Source organism: Bombus fervidus, chromosome 7 (genome assembly GCF_041682495.2).
Source record: "Bombus fervidus isolate BK054 chromosome 7, iyBomFerv1, whole genome shotgun sequence".
NCBI classification, from domain to species: domain Eukaryota; kingdom Metazoa; phylum Arthropoda; class Insecta; order Hymenoptera; family Apidae; genus Bombus; species Bombus fervidus.
Genome location: NC_091523.1, coordinates 5,968,026 through 5,988,765, shown reverse-complemented (window position 1 = coordinate 5,988,765; position 20,740 = coordinate 5,968,026). Strand labels below are relative to the sequence as shown.

The window sequence follows — 20,740 nt, the reverse complement described above, 5'->3', positions numbered from 1 at the left end:
TGAAAAAGGGAAACTCTTTTACTATTTGATAATCGTATTTGTTTACGCAAATAAAGAAGCATTTCAGTAGATATTAACACTAACTTTACTAGGTCCGGTCAAATGACCAGTTTCAAAATTTAATTTAAAATTGTACATTCATTGTTATTTCTTTCGTTCATCTATTTGTAAATTAAAAAAATTGAGAAATTGATTAATCAGATAATATAAGAATTCGCATAAAGTTAGATGAACAAGAGAAATAACAATGAACGTACAATTTTAAATTAATTTTTGAAACCGGTCATTTGATCGGACCTAGTAAGATTAGTATTATAATCAATAAATTCATCTATTTCATGTTTAGCTTATTTCATCGCCAACCGTCGACATTCGATATTCGATTATCGTAAACAATAGCAACGGGCGCGAAAATGTTGAAAATGACGAAAGGATTCACGAGAAACTTGTACTCTTCGTATTATTCCGAAAGAAAAAGATGTGTAAAAAATATGCCTCGCGATATATGTTGCGGGAAAAATCGGTATCTCCGTTGCGTAGGTCACGATAATGCTGTGGCTAATGTGTTAATGATTTTTCAAGCCAACTATCGATACACACATTTATATTTCTTACGTTATCTAAATTTTTTCTTGCGACGGCATCTACGTAAAACATCTGCTTCTCGAACTTCGTATTTTGATAGATCATTTACATGATTTTGTTGTATCGCGTCGAACTGCCGCATTCTTCTAGCTATAGTCGGAATGCAAAAGTTCGTGATTATTTTTGCAAATAATATCAATCGAAAGGAGAGGACGTTCGTAGTATAGGAGGAGGAGAGTCCATATCGGTTTCAGAGTTATCGGTCGATGATAAATGCACGAAATATCTGTTATTCCTTCCGGGTTGTAAATCCTAAATATCTGTAATCAATTATTCAATTAGTCTGAGTAATCTTTGTACTTATATAATGGGAGAGATTAATAATTAATAAGATCAAAGATCGTTATAACTTGCGTTTCACCAGTGCGTTCTGTTAATACGACGCTCATCGTTCGTCATCAGACCAGCCACTAAACACAAATGCCAGTTATTCGTGAAATTAATCCGGAAACACGAAATTTCTTGATTTAAATAAAATTTCTCTCTCTTTCAACGTATTATTTCCTGTACTTGATAAATTCTTCCCATTCAATTCCGAAAAATTATTATCGTTATTTTTCTTCTATAAACGAAACTTAGCTTTATGTTCGAACAATTTTTCAGCCAAGATTTTGCTTCAACCTATGAAATTAATCCAAGTATCAGCAGATATATAGTACCAACATCGATATAAATACAGAACGACATCTCGCCAAATATGTATCTATGAAACAGGAATAATTTTTCAGACTTTTAATGCAGATAACATATATCATATGTAATATGTGTGTGTATGTGTGTGTGTGTATGTGTATGTGTTTGTATATATCCTTAATATCCTTACTATTTATATTACTCGAAAAAATCAACGTTAGATATTTGGTGTGACGAACAAAGCATTTCAGTAGAATTCCACCCTTCCCAAACTTCTTAGCCATGAATATTCCAGACATCGATTTCTTTTTAATAAAATTATGTATACGCTTGTTTCGAATTCGTTTCTTTATTATTTTCAATTTCACAACGAATTTTTGCATATAAGATGTGCTTTCGATCATACCGTTTTTAGAGAGACGTTATTCGTTAATAACAGAAACAAAGGAAACATGTTACTCTGATTTAACTTTTTATTTAATGTGTCCGACAATCTTTTAATAATCTTTCCTGGAATATCTATCTCTTGAGAACGATCTTCAAGACCGTATTTCTAATCTCTGTTGTAGCGTACTAAGTGACATACGTAGTAAGGTACCGTATGAAGATAATCAAGATGTTTTTAACATTTATTAAATTACCTTAGACAATAATAATATAGCGATCTTTGCTATTGGGGTTTAAGGAACTGTAGTTTATCAAACAAACTTTCAAATCTACAATTTATTTAGAAAGCTAGAGTTACTTGGAAAAGACGTATGATAAGACAGAGATAAAGTATTTCAATTAGTTAACAAAGTTTATTATTGATATTTCTATATCAAATTCATTATTATTCCGAATTCTATGAATCTGTTCCAGCATCAACAATCTAAACTACAATCAGATTCATCGATGTAAAAGTGTATATATTTTTTTTAAAACGAATCGAATAATTTCTTTCGACGAAATTCTCGTTTCCGAGGTTATTCATTGATATATTCGAATATCGCGGTAGTATACATGTAGCACGATACAGTAACAATGAACGCGATGGCATACAAAAAGCTTTTAACATATTGTATTAATAGCGTGGTTATCGCGTATAATACGCTACATACACTTCTAAACTTGCCCACTTGCTACGCGCGTACGTATTTGTTTTGCCCCCGCTCTCTATTCACACCTATATGTTAGTTAATTCGATGCAGCAGCACGCATGCGCGTGCGCGCGCTCGCTATTGCTAGGATTTCTTAGCCGGTTGCCCCGTTGATGAAACCTCGCGATACCTTATCATTGCGTTCCTTGCGCCGGAGCGTCGTGTAATGACTTTTCTTCTCGCGCAGCGTCGTTTCATATTTTCAAGCAATATCGATAAGGCTAACCTCGACTTGTGTCGAATTCCTTTTATCACGGCTCGTCGTGTCGCCTCGCAAATTGTTTCCTTTTGGCTACGGCTGCCCGATGCTGACCCTGTTGCCTTTGTAGTTTAACTTTGCGACCTCTAGCGACTTCCTAATAAATATTGAACTGCACTCGAGAAAGAACCTGCCCTCTAACAATAAGCTTTAAACAATCGTGGTCGGCTCGCACGCGCTTTTATTTCACCACGTACTATGCACACGTCCTCTTGGTTGCATGCACCGCATTCGACACGTAACAGAGCCGCCGCCGCTACCGCCGCCGCTATCGCTGCCGACGACCACGACACATCGCGACATAGCATTTCTACTTCTGTTTGCCTTTGGGACATTGTTCGCGGGAGACGGTTAGATTATATTTCAATAGTCGGAAAGAACAAGCTGCATCTTTGTTCTTACTATCAAGTGTAGTATACTATGTTTCAGTGTTTTGAATTGATTCGATAGGCGAAATTGCTTGGAGTAATTGGAGTAGTTTAACCCTTTGCGGCGCTAATTGGATTTGTATGGATTTTAATTCGCTTGTGTTCAAATGGCACCTACCTTGCAATTTAGTTGCGTCGATATATATATATATATATATATATATATATGTATTTATGGCGACTAATTGTTTACCGTATAAAAATTTCTGCGGCTAAGTGGTTAGAAGCGATACCTCTTGATATTTAACGTGAAAGTAGGGCATATTTTTCCTAAAGTAGTAAACAATGCTTATATTTGTCCGCTACTTATCATTTTTTCCACTTTATATATGTAATAAACGATACAACTGCTTCTTAAAATATTCGCTGTTATAATTTAAAATAGATTGCGAATATTTTACCCTAAAATGTTTTTACATGTAATATCGATTTTCCAGGCAGTTTATTTAGCTTTGAAACTTAATTTATCACACAAATTATGACACCCTAAGAACAACCCAATTTTAATCTGATATATCTTACAAGAAAAAATATAGAGCTTGGCAAGTAGTAGTTAATGCAAGTAGCTAATAGCTCTAGTTTCTTCACCGATTGGATAAGGAATTACGGAAAGACACATAGCTTGTAATATGTTGAGCAATGTAAAGATATATATGTATATATACTTCATTTTACATCATTTTTATTTTCTCATTCTCATGAGGAACCAAAATACTTCTATCGATATAGAAATATAACGGAAAGTAACACTCGAACATATAATTTCAAAGTTGAATCGGACCATGTTTTTCATGTTGCCTTCATCGAGTTCGAAATATTTGATGTTATTGAATTGCAACGAGAGCACTAGCCAAGGAAAGAAAAAGTTTCGGACCGAAATATGGCTAACTAGAGCGTTCTTTAATCGATTCAAGTATACAACGGAACTAAGCAGCGTGTTAGCGGACAAGCGGAACAAAAGCGATTGCAACAATAATATTCGAGATTATTTGAATTTCAATGACACGTATCTTTCCGATCGACGGTTTCGACTTACGCCACTGGTCTGTCCGGGTATACAAAGCATCGCTGGTTGTGTTCACACACGATGCAATTTAATGTTCCATACATAGTATTCCATGTGTACTGGCTCTCGCAGAAAATGTGACGTCATATCAGAGTGGTTCGTGCCGACTTTACATGCTGTATGTGTTAGTCAATCTCTTTATGGAAGGAAGAGGATGCTTTCTCGCGTGTAACTCTATTGTGGTGCGGTGGTGAACCCCCCAGTCGCCATTCTGGCTCCACTGTACCATACAGTCTCTACCTTTTCTTTCTCACAAAGAAAAACAGTTGATTCCTTCTTGGCTTGTTGTTGTTGGCTTTAAAAAGTTTTCCGTTTTCTAAAAAGGAACAAACCTACAGATAATTAGGAAGATACATATTTGAGAACTCCTATGTGAGATGTTCGTTAATATTAGTATGTTATATACCTGTTTTGCTTTATACACGTATTAGAAGAAATACGCGAGAGTTACAAACGCACGAAATCGTGTTTTACACGATATCCGAATCGCGTTAGTATTTTCTCGACTTCGAATTACATTTGAACAAAGCGTCGTGTCAAAACAATATCCGAAAAAACCATAGAAAATCTGAATAATGTATAGCACACGAATCTGTTAATTAAAATTGAAGAGTAACTTCCCCATTCGTATCACTTCCTTTTCAAATCGTATTTGGCCGACAGACAGTAAAAATTCGTCTAACACGTTTTTGGTGTTCCACGAGGAAACGTACTGCACTCAAGTTTAAAGTTTAAACGGCACGGCAATATCGCAACGATTGAACGAAAAATACAGAATCTGTGCTGGCTCATCGGCGAAAGATCACAACTTAATACTACAAACAAATTATTATTACGCAAAAAGATTTTGATAATAATCTGGACACGTGGTTGCATCCTGTGTGGGCAAATTTAAATATTATTGGAATACAGCAGAACAAAATACTACGACAAATCCTAAACATGGATTGATATATACCAATAAGGCATAAATCGACAAAGAAATTGGAATATTACCAGGTTGAGGAAAAACAGCACGCGCTAGCAAACTTTATCACAAAAGGCCTGATGCCTAAAGTACAAACTGTCCAACAGCGAACCTGATATTTCTTCCTAATGAAGAATACAGACTACGTAAACATTGCTTCTTACATGTAGCAATTAGGTTGAGTTAAAACAACAAATTAGATATAAATTTGCATCGCTTTGTCACAAGCCATTGGACGTTGTATACGTTTAGCGCCACATACCGTATATCAAAGTTGGTCCCTAATATCTTCACTCGATAGATTGCACAGCAAGAAAGGGAACGAAAAAAAAAGTAATTATCCATTAACCCTTTGAACTCCTTTGTCGAGTGACTCAGCATTGATTTTATTCACAGGTACTCTCTTATGTCGAGTCACACTCAACATTTTGAAATTGCCAGTTTAAATATGTATTATACTTCGCAAGATTTTTTTTTTTATTTACACGAGCAATATCACATATTCGGTATAATTAGTAAAAAGGATTGTTTAAATTAGCTCCTGTCACTTAGCTGTCTTCTAAAGTATATTTCAAATAAGACGCTTGGAATAGTAGGAAACGATTAAAAGGAAAATTGGAAAAGAATCGGGAGTTGGAAGAGTTCGAATTTCATTTGTCTGTGTTTACAGTTTCTTTCACACATGTATATTTCGCTTTGTACAAATCGTCTAGATAAAACACGATGTCAAAAGCAACATCTTATTACGTACCGTGTCCATCGCTATTACACAGTTTGCATCGTGTTCAGCTAAATTTTGCTAAACTAAATTTGTCTTAATTTCTACGATATTACCATAAGTACTGTTACTCGCACGAGTAATTTCACATACCTCGTACATACCTTTGCATTTGTACATTTGTTGCATCGGTTCGGATCAATCTGCGATAAACTATCCGATTTACTCGATAGGTAAATTTTAATGGAACTTTTCCTTGGTTCGCGGTAACCGATAACCGGTAACTGGTAAACTGGTAATCCGTGGGTGCGAGTTCCGATGATGAGGCGCTATCACCATTGGGCCACATGGAAACGTCGATGGTATTAAAATTCATTCCTCGCGTGCTCGATGCAATATACTATGGTGGCAATAGTACGACCAACGAAATGGTAAATGCCTGCATATACATATATAGATATATTTAGAGACACGAATAGCACGGGACATTCGTAATTAGATTAATGCAGGTGACTGAACACTCGGGCACGAAGTAATCGTTATCGGCTTAGCGTATTTTTACTCACCTAAGCCGTGGATATTGATTTTAGTTAAATGAGTACCACTTGAATTTTTGAAGTACTAACCGGAGGGGAGACGCAACTACAAATCGATTTATAGTTCAGATATCTTTATCGTTCTGTGTTAATGTAAAGAAGATACATAGCGAGTGTACATTAACCAATGAGTAAAACAATCGATTTCATTCAGCTGAAAATCGCATTATGTTTCGTCGTTACTATGACCTACTTTTATCTTTGCCGCGACCTTGCAGTTTTTTAACAATAATTTTCAATAAGAATTTGCACGTTGAATTAAAGATGGACATATTTGTCTTGCGTATACGAATCTGTTCCGGGGTATTTCGATCGAACAGATGAAATCGAAGAGAATCTTACTCGCAATGAAGAATTGCCTATAGCAGTTTTTGCTCTGAACGGTTTCCTCTATTTATCCTTATCGCTTTTTACCAATCTGCAATATCTATACACGTATAAAGATGTTGTCGTAATTACGCTTGATCTACGCGACCCGCGATTACAAGTACAATCTGCCTTCCTTTATTACAATTATTTGATCCGAATTTCCAAAACGAAGTGAGAAATTGCAATCGATTTGATTTATATTATTACGAGCAAATAAAACGTCGGATATAGAAATTGCGATTGATCGTATACAACAGTATCTGAATAGAACCATGCCCCACTACTGCTCCGTGTCGGAACGGATAATATAAACCAATCTTTACGTTCCAATCATAGAATTTACGATCGAATTATGTAAGCGTCTATAATATCTTGGTAGAGGGGAGAGAGAGAGAAAGAGAGAGAGAGAGAGAGAAGGAAACTCTATCTTCCTGATACTTACAATTAGATCCCGTGTTCTTGTACTGGGTCGAGGCAGGATCTGGTATGACATAATGTGATGTGGAATAGTTTATGTTTACACGTGTATAATACATGGGCTTCTTACCTGACAAAGACACAAATTTGTTTTCGTGAGTGGGCACACGTACACCGATGAAACATTAAGGGGTAATGTCATGCTGTTATGAGTCCGGAAATTTATCGATACCTTGTTAAAAGTCTTTTACATGTGACTTAATGCACGTTTTACGTTTCTTCCTTTATTTATTTATTTATTTATTTTTCCTCTCGTTGTGATATTTTTGTGTACGGTATTAACATGAGATTTTATAAAATGCACGTACAAAGGCACGTGGATGACGCATCCTATGTGCTAGTTCGATATTTTTTTCCTATTATTTACTTCTCATCGCGTAATTTTCAATGCCCTTGTATATAGATAGTCCAGTCAAACTAGTCTTTTACGCAACATTAAATGGTATGTTAAATTTTCTTGCGTGAACTCACAGAAATCATGTTCAGGAACAAAAATCCTATTACGTTTGCCACTCGAGATTTCTTGCACGGACTTGGTAAACGATCTTCAAAGTTGTTGAGAACAGGTTTTCTGTATATAAAAACGAACCTAATAGTCGGATCACAGAAGGTTTCGAATAAAAATTGTACATGTTCAGAATATCTATCAAGTGAGACGTCACACGTTAAGATTATTTAATCCGTTGTGCCGTAAATAAATAAACACCGTCCAAAATCGCGCTGTTTCTAATTGTCCAATTATTCGTGCAAAAGTCGTTTTCATCATTTTCGAAAAGTTTGCAAGATTTCATCCCCAAACGTTTACTAGTGTAAGCTGTTTAACAATTAAAATACTTTTCAGAATTTTTGTAAGTCACAACTGGCGCGGGCTTTCTCTATTCTCCAAGAGTTAGTCTTTCACGTACAACTGGAAGCTAATCAATTTTTTAATTGTAAGCTATTAAAAAATGGCACCAAAAACTGCACATTGTTTTACTTTTTATAAGTCTATTAATCCTGACACGTTTACAATATAAAGAATATAACGTTTATGGTTAATATCTATGCTAAAAACGTAAAAATTATTAGAATTCGATAATATAGATAAAAATAAATGCACAATTATAGCGACAATTATTAAAAGTTTTTAATTATTTAATAATAAACTAACAATTCCATTTTTCTTAATGTTCGTTATAAAAATATATAGAGGCAATGCTAATGATTATGGTTAACGATAAATCAACGACAAAAGTAAAAAATTAAATGTAAACAGATAAAAATATTGATTTGGAAATCAATTTTGAAATTGTGCTTGTGAACTTTTTAATATCCCAATGTCCCATATCCCAAACTTAAAAGAACCTCTCATTTCGACCATTAGTTGCTGAGATAATCAACGTCGATTCATTTTCACTGCACGGGTTTAATTCCGTGCGCTGCTCGCGTCTGTCTCCAGTTGAGCCGCCACGCTCAACGGGTCATATTTTTGGTCGATTTTATTAATATTTTACTGACACGTTTTGTGTTCGATATAGTTGAGCCAAATTTTTAATAGTTCTTCCCAATAATTCTTATATTTCTAACGTACATATTAACCATAAATGTTATATTCTTTATATTACAAAAATATCTTATCAGTATTAATACAAATATCGCGGAGTAATCGGTTAACGAATTCAGTAAAATTTTCCGCACGTTATTTGTATGAATTTTTTTGTTTCCTTTTCATTCTTACGATGTTGGTGCCTACTTGAAAAAAAGAGTAGAAATCACACTGAAAGTACAAGTGTAGATATTGCTTGATCGAGAAGTTATTTTATCGAGAATACGTGAAAATCGAAAAAAAAATGATATTTGTTACTGAACAATTTTACACTGGCAATTATCTCTTACAATAATTTAATAACTACATAATAATATTAGCGAATCGGCAAGCTACACGATATAACTACGATATAGATTTCTATTGCATAGATAGCTTCTACAATTTCACGCTATTATAGTATCTCATAATCGTAGTTACTCATAATCGTTACTGGATTGTTACTACGTCGAAACATCAGAATCCTCAAATGCAATCGATTCGGTTGCAGAAGTGGTGTTTGCATTTTTCAAGTAGCTGTACATTCCACCGATACTATTATCTTTAAAGCAGAACGGAAGTCGCGGCATACTCGTGTGTAGGCTCAGGCTGCCCCAAAGTACGTTCGTTGTCGTCTCTTTCGCTGTACCAAATGTGGCGTATTTCTCTGTAAATATAGAAGATGATACGTTACGTCTCGCTATTTATCATATGTGGAGAAACAAGCGCAGAAAAGAAAATACTTAAGTTGTAAGTAAAAGAAATAATTAAGTTGATCGATATTTAACAGTTACTTTACTTAAGACGATTAATCACCACGATTTATTCCGATACGATCTACCGTACGATCGATGTATCGTTATTTTTGATGTCACGAGATTCTGCTATCTTCTTCCTTTTACCTTGATAGAACGGTTTTGCGTCTTTATCAGGAGAGAAAGAGGAAATTTTTTGCGCTTCCAACTTATCGTACATTGCGCATAATACATATATCGCATCACCTATAATGGTTACGATGTCGGCGGGTGTAACACAGGAAACGACGTGATTCGAATGGATTACTTCCCGTTAAATCTTCATTTTGCAAACAATAATCAAGTAAAAATATTATTGTCTGCCGCTGTTCATTAGCCGTGATTAACCTTCGGTCTTTTAGATTATTCTGCTGCGACTATGCTGCTGATGATCACGCATCGTATTAACTTGTTAACCGGTTTGTTCTTCCACAAAAAGCTTGTACAATTACAGGAGTCAAGATGATTAATAAAAACGAATCAATTTCAAAGTTTAATCGAACGAATATAAACAGGACATTACGTCTGATTGAAATAAATTCGTATTTATATATTGTATAAATAAATGAATTTAGATATACAGGCTGATAAGAAAAAAAGGGATTCGTAAATTCTAGGTAGATAATACTCGCCAAACGATGGAAAAAGTCCGAACAAGCACGAGGTTGAAAAATTAATATTCTCAAAGTTATAAACAATTTCTCGTTTTGGTTAAAGAGACTGACTCGTTTTCTACAACGTACTCTTCAACGATCAACAACATAGACGAAATACGTTGTATACATATACGATATACGTGAACAGTTGGAACACGTTTAGGATTTTTTGAAAGAATACATAATTTTCTAATAGAAAAGTGTGATGAAGCGGTTGTGGAAATATTAGAGAAGTTGCTGTAACCAGGAAAAGAAGAATCGATAAGGTAATGCGTTGTTTCCATATGGCATGATTGTTCCCGAAGCGAGAAAGTCATTTGTTTTAACCGCTTAACGATATAAACGAATAATCGTTTATAACATTGAAAATATTAATTTTTCGACCACATGTTTATTCGTGATTTTTTTTCATCATTTGACGGCTACTATCTACTCTAGAGGTTATAACCCATTTTTCTTATCAGCCTATAGATACAATTTTATAAAACAATGTACATAATGTATAGGTACATTCGACATATGTGAAGTCACATTCTTTATTTTTTCATGTTAGACATTAATATAATGCAATCGATGACGTACTTACATTACATGTCACTTACATTATAATCATATGACAAATCACTAGACGTACAATAGTAGCTCACTTTTATGTCATATGTGATCAAGGTTTCGTAAAACTTTTATGATGCTCGAACGTAAGCTTCTCGATAAAGGCTTAAATTTAGTAATTGATGTCATCTGTACGATGTCGTACAATGACAGTACGATACCGATTTCTATCAATCACACATAAATAGTTGTTCTCCTAACGACATTAAAATTACGTTGTAATGTCAACGACGATGAAAGTTTTCTTTACGGTAAGACTTAGTTTATTGCAACCGAATTTTAAATTGTAGAGAAGAAGCTATGGATATTAAGGTAATTTAAAGGAAGGAAGAGAGAGAGAGAGAGAGAGATGTACGACAATTTTAAAAGCAAACTTCGATTCAAACTAAAATACTTAAAGAGTATTTAATCTACTTATCGACTAATATGGTGCACTATCTTGTCTAAAAAATTGCGTGTATTAATAATAATTTTAGTTTATTATTTACTCCTCTTTCTTACTATTGCTTTCTTACTATTCTCTATTAAGAGACATACCGTTTCTTTAAACGAAAATTAATTTTGCTATTACTGTCATTATTAAACTAATTACTACATACCCTAGTTAATCAATTACTATCGTGTAGGAAGTTATATTATCCTAAATCGCATGATATAACAAATTATTACTTAATTGCAATCTGTCACAATATCTAACAAAAAGATATTTAAAGTAACGTGCGATATATAATCTGACAAAATTTCATTGTAATTCGATGATGCTTCATTCTATTGACTCGTACGTTAAGAATCATCTTATCGATCGCACTTTTATCGCATACTTCTAAGGTCAGTTGTCGGACTAACTTAAAAAGTTCTACTCACGCATTATCTCGCAATATCTCGAGCATATGTGCAGTCTATGTTACTACTTGCAATTAGTAAGACAATCGTAACGAAACCACGCCGTGGATGTACGAGAGCGATGATGTTAGCTGGAAAAGCAGGTGTTTCAAAAGACTGAGAGGCAGAGGTGCGCGTAACAATAGCGTAGAAAACGAATAGATGGACAATTGTCAGGGAAGATCGCCTTTCTACCTGTCACGACGTTGGTAGTACCGCCGCATATCTGATTTATGCCCGAACTAACCGAGGTCGGAGCACCACAGCCCCCCTGATCTTACGTTCCATTGTGGCGAGGTGCCTCGTAGATTGGTCGAGAGGCTACGTATACAATATTCGCGCGACGATTTGTCTCCTTTCATTCAGGCCATTCACCATAGAGAGAAGAAAAGAAACGATACGGGGAAAAAAGAAAAGAAAAAGAAGAAGCAGAAAGAGAAAGAAGAGGGGGAAGGGGCACAGGTATCGGTTACAAGTTGTTAAGGTCCGTTAAAAGGAAAGCTCCTCGGGATCCTTGCGAGTGAACGGCAGATCGGCGGGTGGTATACTTCTGACGGCGATGGTCGAGGTATCATCCACTGTTTTCTTTTCCATGCGTAATTCGTATGGCCGATTCTCTCTTCTTCTCCCTCTCTCTCTCTCCCTGAAGACTTCGTTTTAAAGTCAGGAAACTAATACCGAGGCCATAATACGCCCGGGGTAGTCCCCTTTAGTATACTTTGCTTGAACTTGAATGGCACCTGAACACCAGTAGGTATACCGTTTCGGGAATAGATATCGGGGAAAAAAGGTATCGAGTACAGGTTTGACATTTTTCGTGGATAATATACTTTAACGCTGGGACGTTGCTCCTTGTAGTCGTATTATGAAGTAACGTAAATGAAAAATTAGATAAATCTACTTTCATTTCTTGGGGTTTTTCTTTAACTTAATTATCGTTCCAAAATAAATAAACATCGTTTGATTGTGTATGGTATGTATCGCTTGTTTCTTAGAGTTTGAATTTTTATTTTGTTACTGGGTACGCTATCTAAAATCTCGCGAATCTCAGGAGTCGCGGCATTTGAAAACAAGATTACGATAACACTATACTGTGTAATTGTTCGTTTTTGTAAATTTTCTGGCTTAAAATAGGTCATCGTTTATTCAGCGTCGAAGATAAAATAGTAAGGTTAGCATATTCAAAGAATAATAATTGCGTTGAGTTTCGAATGTACCAGCATTTATATCGATGCGCATGACAGGTTGTAACGATTCACTATATACTCGAGTTCCAATCCGCCTTTCCTTCGCGTAAAAATACTCTCATAATCTCATTAAATAACCTTATCTATAAAATACAGTAAGTTTATCTAATCTTCGATGCTTATTATGCCTATAAATATTATAACAACTAGCGCTGTCTAAATGTAAAAACTTATATTTCTTCCGTTTGCAACGTGTGCAATTGGAAGTATATCGAGCACCAGGCTCGACGTATGGAACACCGAGTAGAAAGCTGCTCGTGGACGAGCGACCATGTAGTAGAAATTGATTAATTCTCGCTGGATGGTATAATATTATGATCGCGATAAGTTCAAATGGAAACGATTTTTTTCTTTTTTTTTCTAACAATAAGCTACGACTATTGCACAGTGGGAAAGCGGACCGCTAATAAAGACGTTACGCAAAGTACTTTTTGCATAATACACAAGCGTATCGCATAGGTATTCCTATACAACTTGCATTCGGATTTCCACGTGTAGCAGAGTACGCGCGGCATGTTGTAATCTAGTCTGTTCGTGCACACTCTAGTTTTCGAATTTCCACAGTCTTACGGAACATCTACCTGACATTTCAGAAATGTGTATACTGATTTCATGCATTGTATCACGGGATTTCACGTCGCACGCCAATTGTTTTAACCTACCCCATTTTCTCTCTCTCTCTCTCTCTCTCTCTCTCTCTCTCTCTCCTTTTTTATTGTGAAATTTGTTACAACTCAAAGGGATATCAATCGTTACGCTTACTTACAATTAATGCAACAAATTGCTTGTAAAGTGATGTGCTGTTATTAACCGTACTAAAATTACGTTTGCATTGCGAACATTTTTCTGAGCAAGTTCAATACATTTTTACAAACTTCTTTCCTTAGCTACTGTTCATCGATGAGAACGATACAATTACAAATAATTTTTACGTCATGAAATGTTGCAACAACGCTAGTAGAACGAGTAGAAAGAGTTAAAATATCATAATATCGTAGTTTTAGTTGTGAATTTAATCTCTTTTAGAAATATTATTCTCCGAGTACGTGGTGTTTTGGTTCGCACATCGAGTCCACCCTACTCTAATTCAATTAGAACGGTATTTTCGGTAGGCTTTTTTTGATCGCTATTGGGGTGACTTCATCCCTCGGTTGTCTTTGCTAAAGAAGTCTCCTGTTTTGAGAATATCGAATGACTAGTAACGCGACACGCTGCTGATGTCGACGTAAACAAGTATACCAACCAGATACCTGAAAGTTCTTTAGACTTTACTTTCTACGTGTCGCTATTTGTTTTTCTTTTTCTTCTTCTTCGTTTTGTATTGCTTTCATTTGATCGAAAGAAGTGGACAATTATATACAAGTATTAAACACATTCGTCAATGTTCACATTATCCGTTGCTCATTCATGACGATTATGTAAATTTTTTGTATTTATGAATTATTTATTAATTTATTTAACTTGGTTAGAACGTCGACGACGCATCAAGATACGCAACTAGTTGAATTATTTCCTTTTGTTTGTACATACCGCGTGTGTGCGTATACTATTTTACAGTAGTAGTATGACTATATAACAATTAGAAACCTACTTTTATCATATTACTCACACTCGATGACTCATTTTTGCCTTGATGGTAGCAAGTTAATCTCTACGATACACTCGTATATCAGTGCCACACATTCACCGATTTACGTGTAACGCTATTATACAAATCTATTACTAACCGTAAGTTTTCTGTTCGCATAACCTGAACGTCTTTTTCAAGCTTTCATTATTTCGGATATTATACTACGTACACTAATACTCGAGATGCCTATTTATCTCGAAGATAATTTCAGACAATAACGTAATATTCCTTTCTGGGAGATTCTCGTCTTTAACTACAGTTGGGATACAGTATTTTATTTCTCCAAAATATAGAATGCATATCTCAGTGAAACAGACAGCCGACATTTCACGATATTTGCATCTTTAAAATGGTATAACATATCGATGCGAAGTAAGATACGTTCGAACGTCGAACGGAGTCGATTTTTCATAGCAAAGTTGAGACAGTGAGAGATCCGTTTTTGCGCGAAATTCGAACGATCGAAAATAACAGCGAAAAACAGATCGAGAATGATTTTCTTCTCGTGGTAGAATGCGATCCAAGCGGAAATAGATGATGAGAATTTCGAATCTTCGAACGAACAAGTTCGGCTTGGCCACGTTATTATCTTCTGAGCGGCTTCACGTAACAGGTTTTGAATTTCGTCCCGGTACACATGTAGACATTTGACCACCCTCGCGTACCTGTAAACGCGTCTCCACAGTGTTACGATAACGTTGTGAGAGAAAAAGACGGAAACAAGGAGTGGAAGAAGAGGCAAGAGGAGTAGAGTAAAGGAAAGAGAACATCGGTAAGAAAAAGAGAAAGAGCGTGAGAGAAGGAAGGGAGAAAGGGGGAGAGAAAGAGTCGACCAAACGACCAACCGATACGACACAATGGCGAAGAGTTTCGGAGCAGGCAAGACAGGCACATTGTGAGTCAGCCTCATGGTAGGGAGCGTAGCGAGGTTAGTACTTACATTCCCCTTAACCACACACAGACACGCGCAGATATAACACACACAGAGGCACACGTACTCACATACACACAAGGCATCGATCACGGGAACGCGTGTTTTCCTCCCAAGAAGCCAGGCCACGGGGCGAACTCGGCTCTCTCTCGTCAGTGTCGAAGGTGGTAGGACGCGAAGAACCCCGTGGTAACATCTCTCTTTCCTATCTCTTTCCTTCCAGTTTCCCCTGTGTTTATCGTCTCACTCGTTTAAACGTGAGATAAGAACGTCACGCATACGCGTCTCATCCTCGTCCCACCAAACCAGACTAGCAACGTCATACCCTTTTCATCTTTCTTCCCCGTGTTTCTTCTCCGTTCTTTTTTTATATGCAGAGAGCCGAGACGTGATTGGGATAGACGTACTACCGTGCTCGGTGCGTTGCGCGTTGCGCGTGATTTCCAATCGATCCGCAAGATCGATTTTGTCTCTCATCTCGTATCGAAACTTTTCTATCGAGCTCTCGTCTCACGTCCGTTTCTTCGCTTTCGTAAGTGCGCGTCTCTATTTTGTGTGTGCTTTCTTCTTACTGTAATAGTTTATATGTGCTCGTTTCTACTTCTCCCGTAATCCGTAATTTGTAATTTGTGATTTGTAATTTGTAATTTGTAATTCGTAATTCGTAATTTGTAATCTGTAATTCGTAATTTGTAATTTGTATTTCGTAATCGGTAGCGGCTACGATCAAGTAGATCTGTTGACTACTAGGTACTCGTTAGTCACCCCTGGAATCTTCGTGTTGGGTACTGTTGCGGAAGTGAGAGTCGGCTTGAAGTGCGATCGTTTTTCTCCGATTTGAGAAAGAAACGCGATCATTTCTTGAATAGGTTATGTCGCGCGTGCCAATCTCCGCTTCTCGCTACGGCTCACACACATGAATCGTGGCTTGTGTATACCTACATATCTGTCGCTCTGTGTTTTTTAGCACGATCCCTGTCAGCCTGAAGGTCGAGGTGATATTCCAAGCTTGGACATTTTTCGTCTTTGTGATTTTATTCCGACCCTAACTGGCTGAATACATTCTAGTGCGTACTTACTCAAAATGCGTGTACCATGGTGTCCAGCGGGAATTAGCGTATCGATACTGTTTGCACAAATATCCGCCGGTTTTCCAAACGGTTAAACGTCCGAGAAACGATACCTTCTTCGTTTCTTCGTTATAAGTATTACTTCAAAACATTTTTTTACATATTGCCGTGTTAATGAGTCTATCGCACATACGGTCGATAATAGAAACAAAAAAATTACTCTACTTCTCTACATTTATCGATTTATTACTAAACATTGCCAATTATTACATTATTTCACACCGTGTGACCGATTACAATAAAATATTGTGCAAAATAGTTAGTCGAACAACAACAGAACAATTTCGTTCCTTTTTAATACCGGCTCGATAATAACTTTATTACTGAATATTGATTATTTGTGCGAAAAAAAAGTTAATTCAAAAACGCACGTTTTCTGTTTTAAATCCTTAAATAGCGTTCATCGCCAATTATGAGAAACTTCACTTTATTTTTTTACACTCGCGTATACAAGTCAAACACATTTCGCATCAAACGTAATTTCATATTTTATTTGCATACAAAAGCTTTTTTCACGACAGCGATAAAAATACCAAACATTTAAATTCGATATTTAACATTTTCTTTTTCTTTCTTTCCTCTTTTATGTTCACCCAGGATATTTGATATCTTAATTTTTTTCATCAATCTATTTACGCTTAATGTTTCTTTTACACCATCATCGGCTCGAATACTCGTAATAACCTTTTTAACGTTAATTTTCCATACGCACACGTATGAGTCAAGTGTTGAAAGAAATGTTTGGAAGAACGCAATCAACAGTTGTTTCATAAGCTTGGCGATCGTTTTGTAACAGCGTGCGTAAAATCTGATTATACAAATTGTATACTTTCCGTCACGTGTCCTTGTTCGATGCGTCGAGCCACGCTACCGAACGCTCGCTACCGGAATGTTATTTGGTTCCGTAGCAAGTGGACCGATTATGTTCAATATGATTTGTCGATTTCGACGCTATCTTTTCCCTTACGATGATGACGAGGATGATACACCGCGTGGCCGAGTGCCCGTGGTAACTCAAGAGAAAATTGCTTCCCGCCGTGAACGATAATCCAAATGCGTGTGTAATTCGAGAATGATTTCTATTATAATTTGTTCAGAAACCGTTAAGTGGTCTATCGTTTGAATGTTAATCTTTCTTGTTATCGTTACGCGACATGCTACTCAACAGAACAGCTATTTGCCACGCTGTGCATTGCCATTAGAACGAGATTCAAAAGATTTCGCAGATAAGAGTAGCTGTTTAACGTGGATTAAAATTCAAATTAAGGAAATAAGAGGTATCAGATGGTGCGTCGAAGGTGCGTCGTCGATGTAGGATAATGTGGAAATAAAATAACGAAGGAAGCCATTGTAGAGCAGAAAAGTTTCGGTTTGGAGGCTACCATGGTTTTCTCGATTTTAAGAAAACCAGGTTAACGTAATAGTCGGAGAAACTCCAAACCAAATGATGTGAGAACTGAACATTCGGAGAATCCTATAGTAACCACTTTGAAACACGTTCTTTGTTGTTCTCAGGACATTGACTAGAGTTACAAGAGAATTAAGAAAGAAGAGAAAAGTGTTCGCCTAAGAAGAGAATTTTCGGAGGAGGATGCTCGGCAGTTGGGGCTGGGAAGAAGAATTGGAGTTGGGAGAGGGAACAGCAACCCTGTCGCAAGATAGACAAAAACGAGAAAGCCCAGACTCGACGCATCCTGTCCCCGACAGCCGGGTGCTGAGGTATGCACCCAGCCGGTGTCACCACCCTCCCAGCTTCAACTCGCCACATTTCAGCACACAGCCTCCTCTCGACTGTACGGACTGTGAGTATAGATACATACTTACATGTATACGCGTATATGCACTGAAAAGTTTCCGATCGCTTTTAATATTCGCCTACTCTAATTATTCCGGCCAATTCTTTTTTAGCGTTTACTCCATTGCATACCCGTCTCTTAGCCTTCAAAGTAATAACGTTTCGTTATTTCTTTTTCTTCATTCATCTAAATCGATTGCCGGATAACTGTGATGATTTTGCGATGGTCAAATCAAATATATGGATAGTAGAAAGAGAAAAGATAATTTTTGGGATAGATAGACACATGGATATGTAATGTTTGAAATTACACGGCGTTATAGAGGATTAATTTATACACTTCGCTTTCCCATTGGATAAATAACTTTCTATGGTATTTACAATTTTCAAGGTTTGATACAATATATCAGCTAACTAGCAAAACTATAGTAGACTAAATATAAATTAACAAGTAGAATCCAACTCGTTTCTATTGCAGCTTTTTTGCATATACCAACCTAAGAGAAATTGTTTTGTGAAGCCTTCATTGGAGATATTAATATTTACCCTTGTACATGATTTGATGTGCGTAAAAATCTCCAACACAAATATATGAGAGATCGTAAATTGAGTCTCAAACGGGAAGTGAAATTTATACGTGCAAGGCATCCTTTTTAAGAATACTGACTTTGCGCTTGTATCCACGCTCTAATTGCATATGCCTTCGTGCATACGAATTAGGATAAGTTGGAAATCACATTATGTAGTAAATGGTGTCTATCGAAGAAGGTATCATTTCTGCCATAAAAACGAACTAAAAATGTATAGCATAAAAGTTAGAGATAAGAAACTCGATCTTCGAAAAAGTAGAATATGAGTTAATTAGCCATATTTTGATCACACATTTTCACATTTTCCGATAATAAAATATGCCGAAAATTTACTTATTCATCTTCTTTTGCTTAAAAAATAAAACGTGGATATTACGAATCATTCATGTGTTCGTAATGTGAACGTCCGTGGGTCAGAATCAATGAGTACCTGTTCTTTCTCCTCTTCCTCCTCCTCTTCTTCTTCTTCTTCATCATCTTCTTTCTTCTTTGCCATTTTTTCGTTCATTTCGAAGTGTAATGACTCATGGATTTGTTTGAATGATACAAACATGTTCAATCGTTTGGATTATGCATTTCTTCATTTTGCATCTATATATATAGTTCCTTTTATTAAAATCGGCGAAAGTTAATGATGATTGCAAATATGTATTAAGAATCTATATTTCCCGTTCGACGAATATAGAGATAACGCAATTATTATTCTGTCGTACGTTGTATGTGAACGAATCTATGACTCATAAATTTATACAGCCGTGTATAGTGAAATACGGTATATTTGATTCGTGTACGATGAGAAAAAAATATGTGGCAACTTTTGTTCTCTCTTCGTATCAAGTACTTCACATATTTACATAGCAGTGTGCAAGTTATTGCTGACTAGTGTAATATTTAAAATATAAATCTGTTATTGCTTAGATGCGCTTTTTCTTATTAATATGCATCTCCGGAAGTTATGAAATGGGGATTTAACGCGGCAATAGTTACATATCGACTAACAGTAAGTAACTGCTACTCAAGTATTATAAAATCGAAGGTGGAAATGCTTACTGCTCGTTACGATTCAAACGTTCCAAATGTTTCAAATATCGAGCACTAATGTGTGAAAGGTGTGTAGAAGAACGAGAGAGAGAGAGAGAGAGAGAGAAATAAAACTTGTATTTTAATACGATCAAGTTTAGATAATTAATTCGCTAAACAATAAGATCATCACAATATGAAACTAGATATTATCGTAATATGAAAAGAAAAAGAAAAAAAGGATATGTAGATATATGCAGTTAAGGAGAGTATAACAAAGATAATAATAATTATATATGATATTTTATTAAATGACACTTTTTCAATACTAGAAACTGTAAATCTAACTTAAACATTAAAATAACGGGAAATTTCCTGAAAATCTGCACTTGCTTACTTGTATACGATATTTTCTATGATAGAAATTAACTTTTTCTGATATTTCTCTATATTTTATTCCTTTTTGCCAATTTTTCCGATTATATGTTAGAAAAGGAGGATAGAATAATAGTTGTTAGACGTTCATGAACGACTATATGAAGTCCTTACGAAAGTCAATTGTGTAACGTCGTATTGTTAATTCGTAGAGCAG

At 36.0% G+C, this 20,740-nt stretch overlaps 1 protein-coding gene and 1 long non-coding RNA gene across 4 annotated transcripts in view; one reads left to right on the top strand and one right to left on the bottom strand.

Annotated features, from left to right (window-relative positions):
- Cic (Putative transcription factor capicua) overlaps window positions 1-20,740 on the top strand; it is a 61,210-nt gene that overhangs the window by 22,149 nt on the left and 18,321 nt on the right. For all 3 annotated transcript variants that reach the window (XM_072006833.1, XM_072006832.1, XM_072006831.1), the window contains exon 2: window positions 18,259-18,545. In XM_072006833.1, coding sequence (XP_071862934.1) covers window positions 18,465-18,545 — 81 coding nt within the window. In that variant the 5' untranslated portion in view covers window positions 18,259-18,464. The remainder of the gene's footprint in view (window positions 1-18,258; window positions 18,546-20,740) is intronic.
- On the bottom strand, window positions 12,024-16,864 carry LOC139989004 (uncharacterized). The gene is made up of 2 exons (XR_011800246.1): window positions 15,685-16,864; window positions 12,024-15,347 (listed from the first exon to the last, which is right to left on the bottom strand). It is a non-coding gene; the product is annotated as an uncharacterized lncRNA (long non-coding RNA).